At 35.9% G+C, this 12276-nt stretch overlaps 1 protein-coding gene across 4 annotated transcripts in view; it reads right to left on the reverse strand.

Annotated features, from left to right (window-relative positions):
- Positions 1-1649: 1649 nt before the first annotated feature.
- Positions 1650-12276, reverse strand: part of ARFGAP3 (ARF GTPase activating protein 3) — a 41619-nt gene continuing 30992 nt past the window's right edge. For 3 of the 4 annotated variants that reach the window (XM_072875746.1, XM_072875764.1, XM_072875756.1), the window contains exons 12-16: positions 10224-10361; positions 8276-8399; positions 7140-7230; positions 3458-3579; positions 1651-2761 (exon numbers count right to left, since the gene is read on the reverse strand). In XM_072875746.1, coding sequence (XP_072731847.1) covers positions 2744-2761; positions 3458-3579; positions 7140-7230; positions 8276-8399; positions 10224-10361 — 493 coding nt within the window. In that variant the 3' untranslated portion in view covers positions 1651-2743. Of the gene's footprint in view, positions 2762-3457; positions 3580-7139; positions 7231-8275; positions 8400-10223; positions 10362-12276 lie in introns of all 4 variants that reach the window. The other variant, XM_072875738.1, reaches the window with a different exon arrangement.

Genomic DNA, 12276 nt, shown 5'->3' on the forward strand with positions numbered 1-12276 from the left:
AAGTAGAGGAAAGTTTAACTTGAATGGTTCATAGCTGCTGGTGCCATCATTCAGTTCCAGCTTCGAAAAAGCAAGATGTATAACTGTAAGAGAGGATTAAGGGAAGAAGAACCGCAACAAAACACAAATAGTGACCAATGCCAAGTTTCACTTGGAAACTTGTCAGAAGAACAGATCCGATACATGGTTTTATCACACATTCTAAAACCCGTGATGCTTGCAGCAGCATCAGTCATTTGCCCCTCTTATCTGAGGCTGGCAAACGTGTTTGAAGGCAAAAGATGAGAGAAAGGAAAAAGACACAGAAGAAAGCAGGAATGCAAACCTCATTCTAGGTTTAGACTTTTTCTCCCTTTGATCCAGTCCAATCAAATCCTGCAGGATCAGAGGTGCCACGGCATCCTGAAGTCCCAGGAGGCTAGAGGAGTTAAAGCTGGCTCTTCCAGTGTACGCAGCAACCCCTCCCCGCCTGCATTTGATGAAATGCAGTGACAGCTCATGGGTTTATTAGACACAAACAGGTGTACTGGGGGTCAAGAGCTATTCACCCAGCCATTATGTCCAGAGAACGTATTAGCAGTACACAGGTTGCCATAGAGAATCTGCAACAACAAATCCAATTTATGTTGAACTCCGCAATATTCCTGAAAATATTGAATCGTCGTTCACCGGTAAGAGAACTTTGTGGTGTAGTCTTCAGATTGCAGCAAAGAGGAAAACGTTTCTACATCTGTTAGAGAGTTGCACATGTTTTATGGCATTTAAGATAAGCCCATAGTTGTTTCCTCCTAGAATTTCTTATTTTGTACTGAAAATACTGATTTTTCATATTTTTCCATCTGTGAGTGGTTCTCTGTGTTGCAATGATGCATAAAAATGCACACAATTATTTCAGCGTAGGTGATCTCACATACATTTTTATATATGAGAAACCACAGGAGGGGACAGCCCTATATTTTGTTATACTTCACTCTCTTAATTTAAGCAACTGCATCCATACACAAATGTCTAAACACACAGCCTAGTTATCAGAGGAGCAGGTCTTCTGCAAGTCACTGGATGCTGTCGGTATATCGCAACTCTGAAAATCAGATCACTTATTACTTGTAATAAATTTACTACTGTGTGTAGACTTAACTGAAAGAATAGTTTGAAAACTGAGAATTGTTACCTGTAATTAAACCAAAGCAAGCCCTGACCAGTATGTTTTCTTGTTATATTAGCAAAATCATCTCTATAGGGTGGGAAAGGAGAAAACAAAGCGACTCTTATTGTAAAGCTCTACAGTTAAGCAGAACAAATGCTTATCTTGTACTTCTCTCAAAAAAGAAAGATCATTTTTGGATTAATAAATCTGAATGCAACAGCCACAAGAGAAAGTTACCAGAACTGAGAGTTAGATAGAAGAGGCAGCTAGAAATTAAAAAACAAATACAGCTATACTGTTAACTGTATTTCAACACAGTATTTCAATACAGTAGCTTATTTTCTACCCCAGCCTTAGTGTTTTGACTTCTAAATCACTATAGCAATTTAATAAGAAAGCTCATTTCACTAATTGAAATTAAAGGCTAATTTTACCAGACCATTGTATAGATAGAATACAGATGGCAGTATTTAGAAGGCTGGAGACTGGTGTCTGCACACAGAAATTTAATTAAAAAATGAGTTTATATCAACTGTTTTTATTAGATATCAGCAGTTTACAAATTTGAATTAAGAAACAAAGTTACAGAACAGAATTAGCTTGAGCTCATTCTTGGTTGTGAGGTTTTCTTCTTTAAGGTCATAATCATTTTTATACAGGATATCAGCAATAAATTCTAGACTGTCTAAAACACAGCCCCACTATTTCCTCATTCAATATTTCATAATTTATCAAAAAACTAAGATTGTTCTAAACATTTTTAACAAGTATTTAACTAACTACTCTATTAGGCCCTTTATATATTTTTTTTTTCAATTTGTACACAATACAGATTTTTAAAAAGCACTTAAGGATTCTATATTGCAATTTTTTGTAACTTTCAAAACTAGGAATAAATAGATTGTTCCCATGACAAGATGAAATCCACTATTCAATATACCACGCGTCTTGTCTTCTCCATACCTCACACCTAAGCATACAATTTTCTAGCAGGAATATTGTTTTAAAACACTAATTCCCCATCATTTTAATGCACATCAATTTACGACTGCAAGAGCTTCTGCTTCCTGATAAGCACAGGTTTAACTTAATTCTATATTTTCCTACAGTCCACTAAATACCACCTCAGCATATGCTTAATTTACATTTTCTTCTCCACAGCTTGTAAGACAGTCAGAAGACAAGTTATGTCTGTCGAGTAAGGATGCAACTGCACTGAGGTTTCTATTAGGAAGGCTCATTTCCAATGCATGCGTTCATCCTTCTTTCTCTTTCCTGCCTCACAGCCAAAACCAGTAATAAAATAAAGCTTCCAACATCTAACATTAAGGTCGCTAAGAAATACAAGACTGTAAAGGGGGTGGGGGGGAAGCATATGCAATGTAACAAGTTGCTACAAGATTTCTGCTCTGTAAAGATGAAATAGCAGTAAGAAGAGGCTGAGCCAGAAAGCTGCACAAGGAAACAAATATGCTGGAACAAGTGAAAACATCAACAGTCTTAAGGCAACCTTCATTCGAATCAGCAGTGTGATTACTTGTATAGCTGAAGAGAAATTCTTCTTTAGTGTACTTAATTATGTCGATACAAAAGATGTTATGAACCATATCGATCCTAGAAAAGTAAAAAAACCAGACAGACATGAGTATGTTTTCCATTGAAAGAAATTAGTTTTACTTACATCTGTAAAATAAATAGTAGTTTAATTCTTAAAGACTTAAAAAAAATCGACCAGCGCTTCCAAGAACTGGAGTTTATGGTTAAACTCCAGGATAATTAGCCTGATGTTCAAACACCAGAGAGCTCCCACTGACCTCATATAGGAAATGCAAACTAACTGGAGCACAAAGCATACTTTACACTACTGAGACCAGGATGTCTTAATTTTGTGGACAAACATGGATCAAAGGTATGACTGTCAAGTCAATTAAAGAGCCAATACAAGAGTTGGGCTAGATGATCGCTGTAGGTCCCTTCCCACTAAACTATTCTGAGTTATGAACTATTATTAGTCTAAAAATAAAGTCAGAGCAAATAACTTCCATGATGGAATTTTTGTTTCAATTGTTAGAAAAGAAACAAACTATATAAGGGAAAAGGCAAAAAAGATATTCTAAGGAAGGTGAGCTATCAACTACAGATTTATTTTTGAAAAGATAAAAATCTACTGTCTACCATGAGAGGTCTACAAAGCTCAAAACCAAATTCATTCTTTTCTCCCCAAAGATGATTCAACAGCAGGATCCATGATACTAAATCCCTACAAAAAGACTTCAACTGATGGTTAATTATTGTAATATTTTTACTGACCTGTATAGATGTCATGACCCCATTAGCAAGTACAGAAAGTTTTCCAGCCACTGATTTCACTCCTTGTTTAAACTGAGCTATATCAGGAGCTGAAGGCAAGACATTTGTAATATTGTAGCTTCCTAAAAGGAGAACACACACACAAGAAGAAAACAGAATGTTACATTAAAAGCAGCCTTTTTTCCCCCTGAAGCACAATATACTACTAGGAGCACTAAATACCAATGTCTGATTGACACTGTAAAAAAACACTAGGCATAGATCTCAAATTTCTTAAATGCATCTTCCTTTTAATTTTTTTCAGTTGTTCATAATTCCACCCAGAGCGTCATCTTCTACACTTTGTATTCCCAGCTGAGCAATTAATGTTTGGATAATATATTATTTATTCTGCACTTTCAATCTGCTGCAATGTTATTTGTCTTGTATCCTAAACAGCTGTTACTACCTTGCAATTTAAAGATGAATGCACTTCAGTGGTGGCTGAAGTGATGAAACCTATTTGTGTGCACGCATAGGTATGCTTGAACGCACACAAATTTTGCATTACACACACACATATTTTGCATTACTACACCTGGAAAATTCTATAGAAATTATAGTAAAGGTAAGTAAGTAAGTTTTAAAACTCCAAAACAAAGCTGGCAATCCAGCCTTCCTTAAAGCCAATATAGTTTGGCCAGTAAGTGTTAGCTCTACTGCTATTACGAAAAGTATAGGTCTAAAGATAACAGAAGGCAAAGATGGTTCAAAACTAACTGCATGATAAGTGTTAACATGCTAACAATTACAATCACCCACTCATTTGAGAAAAAAATTACTGCTATGCCTTACTATTAAATACCTGATACTGTAAAAGGCACAAATGGCAGTAAACCAGCATCACAGAACTATGATCTCAGGAATTGATGAGGCTCCTGAGAGGAAGCATCCCAAACCAGACCGTTTTCAAAACGGAGACTGCAATCTGTAGCCTTAATTTAGACACGTAGCCAACTGATAGTCGGGACACAACTGGTAACTTGTGAGCAGCTACTGAACCTCGGACAAGCTTGTCCAGCTGCAGACTCCACAACCTGCACAACTGTAACTCCTTTTGACAGCCGCTCCATACAGAACATTGCTGCACAGTCGCAGCCCTTTCTTCTCCTTTTTCTCTGTTTGAACAGGGGTGGAGGAGGTAGAGGGAGAGAACCTGCAGCTCCTCTTTTCATGGGAAAGTAAAGGCCCCTGTCTCGTTAGCAGGCCAAGACAGACGTTACTGTGGATAATTTGATTTGCCTAAGCTAAGTGTCTGGTTCAGTGGCAGATGCATAGTCACAATCAGAGAGCTTCCCACCCCATTCTTTAAAGCCAGCCAGTAGCTGTTTCTACAATGCATGGGCACACTTGTTTATAGATTATTTGCAAAAAATCACTGTCACTGAGACAGCCCTATTTCTGAACTGTAATTTTTACTTCCTTACGATCTGTTCCACGTATCAAATGCTTCAGCATTTTTGTTAGTAGAGTCATGGAAATAAAACTTTCAGATATAAATAACCTGAGAAAAGTTTCTCAGACACATGACTTTTCTCATGGTTTTCTGGTTATGTATGGTTGTCTGAAAAACTTCTTGTAAATGAGACAGGAAAGCAACTCCTTTTCCTGTGATTTCCTTCAAAAGCAGCATCTATGAGTCAGCCATCTGACATGCCATCTTTCAGAAGCAATAGGTCTGAAATAACGCAAAGTAAAAGCGTTTTCTTGCAGCCCTCTCTTTTTGGTAAACAGCTCCTACAGCATTCTGTACGAAAGCAATCATCCCAAAACTGTTCTACCCTAAAATCTCAGCAGTGCTCATAAAAACAACTTTAGATTCAAAGGACATTTTATTCTGGCAAGGACCCTAGAATTACAGCAGTGTTTTTGTTGCCAGCCTCCCGTCTCCTGATTACCTTTATTTTATGGAACTAATGATGGCCTTGGCAATAATTCAACACCAGACAAGCTATCAGTGCAGTAAAATTTCTCCAAGAAGGGCCATTGTCAAAAGACAGTCTTTGGGGTGGGGGGTGTAACAGAAAAACATGCAGGAAGGGAAGATTCTGTAGATTGAATGTAGTGTGAATTTATAATATACAAACTAATAATTCCTGGTGTATTTTTTCCTCACTATTATTTTAGAGCACTTAACAAACCACAAAATTTAGCAGAAGTTTAGTCTTTCTAATATAACTTTAAATTTACTGTTGGGTTACACATCAGTTAGAGATCAACTAACCTCAAGTTGCAAGCAGGTATTTTTCATTCCATTGTTAGGAATCTCTGCATTCCCCCACAAGCCTCAAGAACCTTTCCAAGTGGCCAATGCTGAATAATTGTGTGTGCACAATTCACATACACATAGTAAACATTACGTAATTGCCTGTAAGTACCCATATTCAGAATATGGTGAAAATTTTATCACGTATATATGTATGTGTACATAGAAAGGCACATTCATATACATATATATATATACACACACAGATATATATATCCCTCTCTCACACAATTTGCACTATCTTTAAGTTATATTTACCTTTTTCTAGTTCATTCTCTTATTCATTACTGTGTAAAAGCCCAACAAAATACACAAAGGAAAAATTAATTCCATGTAACATAATTTATATGAAAGAAAATTAAAAGAAAAAGGATGAAGAAAGTACTATTCAACAATAGCTAGATAACAAAATATTTGTTATCACTATCCCATATATTACTGAAAACTTTTTTTTCTTCCAATTTTTCCAAAGTAAAATCAGATGCTGCACACTGTTTGCTTTTCCAGTCTATTTACATAATTACTCACAGATTCCAAGTTCTTCAATAATTCTTTTTTCCATTTATTTACAAGTTAGAGAATGAAACCCAACTGATCAGGTCAATAAAATATTCCAGTATTTCTTACCTTTTCTATTTCACGTTATTGCACTATCCACAAAGGGTGTTGGAAAGAAAACGTGACAAATTTTCAATAGCCTAAGGGGCTACTTTTCAGTCAATCTAATCTAATCTAATACTTCTTCCTTTCTAATTTGATAAACTATACTCTCCAGTGTAAGGTGTTCCAACATACCTTTTAAACAGACAAACCAATTGCAAAATTTCCTTAATACTTTGGCAAGACCAATGTTAGAAGCAGATATCCCAATGAATGGATATGCCATGGAACAGATTATGTGGGAATTTCAAGCCAACTAACATTTTATTAATGATTCCTCTTAGATTCAATATTATTATGACAGCTATTTTCACATATATAAATATAAGTCACTTATAGTTACTTATAAAAAAATCTACCTGATAGTCACTTTAGGTGTTGTCTCATTTGTTTTTATAATCAAATATTACAGGTTTTCTTTGATAAATATTATTTACCATATAGTCAGTCTATTATTTGCAACAAGTCACATACAAAACCCAGTATAAAATAGTGAACTTACTTAACCAAAAATACAGAACTTGAAGGTTTTTTTTTTGTTTTAAATAATGACTACACCTGTTATGTTTGTTTGACCTACTAGCAATACTAATGCATACTGCACTTTGCACACTTCTTGCAGAATACAGAAACAGCTAGCTTATACTGGAACTAGAAGCAGAGTACCAGAGCATTTCCTGCTGCATACTACAGTTTCTCACTCTGTTCAATATGTACCTGCTGGTTGTTTTTTCTGATCTTCAAACAAGTCAGCTGAACTTATAGAGGAGCTTCCAGAAAGTCTTTCTAGTCGAGCCCTTGCTTCATACTAGGAAAGAATTGAGAAGAAAATGTATTGTAACAGTACGCTGTCATCTTTTGAGGTCATGTCAGGTAATTTGTGAGATTATAGATAGTTCTAGAACATACAAATCCAGCTGAAGTTGACCATTCTGAAAGCTGTTCCCATTTCGTAGTTTTCACATGACTTACACGGTGTGAGTTTGTCACCATCTCAAATCATTTCTGAGTTCATCACAGAGTCACATTTACCATTGCAACATCAAGAGGCCTACTCACTGTTAGCTACCCTAAAAAAGGGGATTGCTGAAAAGGCAAAGGAGAATCAACTACACAACCATTAAAAACAACAACTAAAAAACGTGAAATGCAGTGGTTGGGTAGGATAAGGAAAAAGCACTGCAGTTAGCATCATGTTCACCCTTCTAATCACGTGATGCTTTTAATTCGACTTTTTCTGAGTTCCTTGGGAATTGTAATACATTGATTATATTTTTTTACATTACTGTTTACATTGTTAATTTTTCATTAAAAATAGATTTTTTAAAATTATGCCTGGCCTCCAAAATGCAACATAATATTAATCTGTTTTTTTATTCCTAGGCTGATTCAATTACATGTCATTCGTTGAACCATTTATCTGCTTGCTTAGCCTTACAATAGTAATAATGTTTCCATGTAACAAATACAGAGGGGACAGCTGTGTTAACAATGGTTTGTTAGCATCAGTTTGGGTATTTAGAACAAAAGAAGTAAGCCTTCACCCAGCAACAGGCTGATTCTTTCAAAAATAAAGACTGCTGAATCCTAGCCTACCACTTCTATCAGAGGGGAACGATGTTGGAGGTAAGGTCCTACTTGCAGCTGCAACTCCTTAGAAAATACTAAACTATCAGAGTTATCAGAGACTTGTACATTTCTATCAAACAAATATTAAAGTAGACAGAATTCTATAAGCTTACTAACACTACCAATCTTAACTATTTATTGCCCTTTCTTTATATAAGAACACCATGTTTATAGTCAAATAATATTTTAACATTCAAAAATATTTATCACTGCTTTCTACTTACATCAGCATGATCTTGCCTTCCAAAATACATGTCTGATGAAATTGCTTTTACATTGCCAAATTTTTTTTGTGCCTCATCTGTGTTTAAAGATGGCTCATATTCAGGCTTACGACGAGATGTAGGCCTAAAAGAAAAATAAAGTGCACTAGTGAGCGTAACTTTTATTTATATCATGACAGAATGCAGTAAGTCAAACAAGAAGCACTATCATCTTTGTTTTGTGAAGCCTAAAAGTACAATTGTGATTTTTTTTTTTTAAATAAAAATTAAATCAGGATGAAGCCAGGATAAAGAAATTCAGATAACTAAGTTGATATAGCAGCAAATAAAATTCCAGTGACAGTTTTACAAGATGGTGAATATATAGTATTTCAAATTCATTAATCCCGTATCTTTATTTTCAGAGTTCATTTAAAAAGCAAGCCAAAATTATGTCAACAAGGACAGAATACTTCTACAAAACCTCAGAAAAACCAAAACACTACGTCAGTGAAATTCAGATTTAAACGTAACAGTACAAAAAGGTTCAATGTCCTTTGAACTGTCACTGCCTTCCACCTCAAACATACATATTGAACACTTGCCTTTTTTTTTCTCTCTCTCTCTCTCTCTTTTTGTTTTTTTAAATAAAGGTACTCAAATAAGGAAGTAATAGCATTATGGACATGAACCCCTATTTTGTGCAATATGCATCACTGGTCCAGTCTTTATGAAACAATAGAAGATGCTCGTGTTTTAAAAAAAAAAGGTTGTGCTTAAGTATACAAACTGCATTGTACAGGTAAATGAAAATACAGGTAATAAGAACAGAAGCAGAAAACAACAAACAAGCACACAAACCCCAACATTCTTGTATTTTCCACTTGATTACAAAGATAAAAATGTAGTTGTCAGAAAATAAATACATTCATTTTTTATCATCACAACAATTAGACCTGTTGTTTGCAAGTATCTTCAATACCTTCATCCTGAAAGCTGAGTACCCTACAGTTTCATTCATTTGGTAACTGGGTTCTGTTTGGTTCATTAGGCAATAAACAAAGCAAGTAAAGCAAGTATGCTCTCAGAACAGTGCCAGTATTTGTGTTTCTATCCACACCTTTTGTCTACTTCTTTTTTTGCTGACGTGCTTTGGTAATTACTTCCAGTACATATACTCCACAGCACTGAGCAAAACAGTGCTTAAAATGTAAATAGCTAAACAGGAAATTCAGCTTACAAAAGAAATTCAGCCAGGAAATCCCTTGACTAGTGATGAAAGTTATGGCCAAATTTTCCCTCTAGACTGAAAAAAATCCCACTACTATGATCAGGACTCAAATCATATTGTAGTCTAACAGTGTAGTCTAACAGGAGCTGGTGGAAGGCCAAGGCTTACATAAAGCTGATAAGGGGGATTCAGGCTGGAAAGCGGAATGTCCAAACAAGAATTACTGTCCTTGGGAGTAAAGCACATCCTGGAGAAATACGTAAGCTAACTAAGATGCTTTGGGAACCATCTGAAACAACTAGTGGAAGCACCCTCACGCGAACTATCCTCATGGTAATACTAAAAGTCACACCCCTCAAGCTGGAGACCCCGGTCCAAGCAGAGACCCCTCACCTTTGAGCATGCGCAGAATATTAAAGTAGCACTGTAGCTTTAAGTTGAAATAAGAGAAATAAATAGAAACCAATAGAAAACCAATAGAAAACTGCATTGTGTAATTACTTATGCATATGCATAACTAGACTGTATAAATACTGTACCTGTATGACTGAACTCTGTGCTAGCTTTGTGGAGCTACCACCTACACCCATCTCTGCGCAGATATGAAATAAAAATACCTCTGCTTTGTGTGTATATTGGCGTCTTGCACACCAAGTAAATGACCTCATGCTTGTGGGATAACAATATTAACAAACTTGGACTTGCTGTACAAAAATCAGTTTGGTTTTCTTTGTATACCTGTCTGAAAATCCTGTACTTTTTGAAGTTAACATTACATCAACATCTCTACTGTTATTTTCTTTCTTCCAAAAAGAATCTGTATTGTCATCCCATTTAGAGAAAGTGCTGCTCCTCAAATCTGAAGAATCATAGTACCTAAAATAAAAGAAGAAAAAAAAAAGTATTGAAAAAGTAGAACTTTATATTGTTAAACAAATATTGCTTTAATAAGTGTTCACTAGCAAGTAAGTTTTCAGCACAATGGTAGTTGTCAGTGAATAATTTGGATTTCATAATACTAGTTAGAAGCTTTGTGCAGTTGAATGCAATGGATTTTTGGTTTTTTGCACACATATTTAACCGAATGAAAAGGTCGGCCTTTCTTCAGGCTGGATATAGTCATGAATATGCAGTATACTGCCTGAAAGATCTGGTCCCATCAAAGACAGCACAGCAAAGTTCTCATTACTTCAAAGTATTATTTCTTCTTTAGTGTCAGACAAAGCACTGGGAAGAACATTGTCAAGATACCAGGCTGGTTTAAGAGCTTCAGGAGCTAAGAAAATTTCAGGATGGACCCTGTGAGCAAGGCATCATGATGATCCTACAAGGTAAGGTAGCCTGCTCATAAAGGTCTGGTGCTCTTGACACTATACTAAGAAACCAGCTATGAAAAAAGCCACCACAACTTTCAAGGCACTTTGAATGCTCCAGAGATCCAAGAGCACCTAACGCATGGCATCCAATTGTGCTGTGGTTTCACATGGGACAAAGTTTTCTAACTACAGGGCTGACAGTGGCTATCTCACAGTTCCATATGAGTCAATCCATAAGCTACGCAAGCGGACAATCTGCTCCCATTTTCCAAGGCATCAAACATAGTTCAGAGCAGTAGAGAAAGCCCTTGTCTCTGGTTCTGTATACATTTTTAATACAAATATTATTATTAAATACCTCTGACCTTTGTAATATGTTTTATTAAAACAACGCTAAATAACATATTTCTTAAAAGTGAGACAATTTAATAAGACAATCTTCTCTTGCATATCAAAACTGCAGGGCAAACACAAAGAAAAGAAAAAAAAATGAAGCATGTTTGTCAATTCCAGTGGTACCTTATCTTGACCTTTTCCTCTTTGATTATCTACACATATCTAAACTTACAAGGAAAATACTTGGAAAAAAACCTATTAAAATGCCAAACATTAAGAATTTCCCTTTGTGGTTAAATAAACTTTCTTAAAGTTTGGATATGACCAGGATAGGGAATAAGATGATCAAAATGACAGGAGGCTAGCAGAATGGAATCATTCAACAGAACAAGCACAGGATATTAAAGTCCGCATCTGTATTTTGTGAAAACCACCTTTAAAAAAAATGTTCTCCATGTTTGTGTTATGAATAGTCAGGATGTTGTTTTTGCAGTTTATAAGAAATGTGACACCTTCAGCAGCAAAGTCTCCCACCTCTGCACATGTGAAATAGCAGGGACAGATCTGGAATGAACTTCTACAAAAAGCAGGAGTCTCCCCCCTTCTCTCCTGACAGACAAAGGGAAATGCATTTAGTGCTCTGAGCAAAGGAGACTTACTGCAATGCAATCTTCATCTTCACAGTATCAACCCACAAAGTGGATATTACACCCAGTAGATTCCTGAAGGTATTTTTTCCTGCTAAATGAGGCTTTTTACCCCCTCCACCTTTTGGATACAGGAGGAAAATCCACAGTAAGAGTCACAGATGAAAGTTGAAAAGAAAGGAAAAATCACAGAATCTACTTTTTGGGGCACATCACTATATCAATTCAATCTTTCACTGTTCTGTGAGCTTAGGTTGTTTTCAGTGCAGTATCACATGTAAAATAAATAAAAGGAAAGCAGAAACTCCCAGACAAGAGTGGTACAGCACCAGAAAGTAGTTGGTATTCCAAATTTCTTCATTCAGCTGCCTCTCTCCCTTACATCAACTTAGAAATATGGCAACGCACTACATGCTTTCCTACAACCAGGGTCATTTTCTTTTGGCCTGACTTCTCAGTTTCTATGTCATATGTTCCTATGGTAGCCAAGTG

Source organism: Ciconia boyciana, chromosome 1, assembly GCF_034638445.1.
Source record: "Ciconia boyciana chromosome 1, ASM3463844v1, whole genome shotgun sequence".
Taxonomy (NCBI): domain Eukaryota; kingdom Metazoa; phylum Chordata; class Aves; order Ciconiiformes; family Ciconiidae; genus Ciconia; species Ciconia boyciana.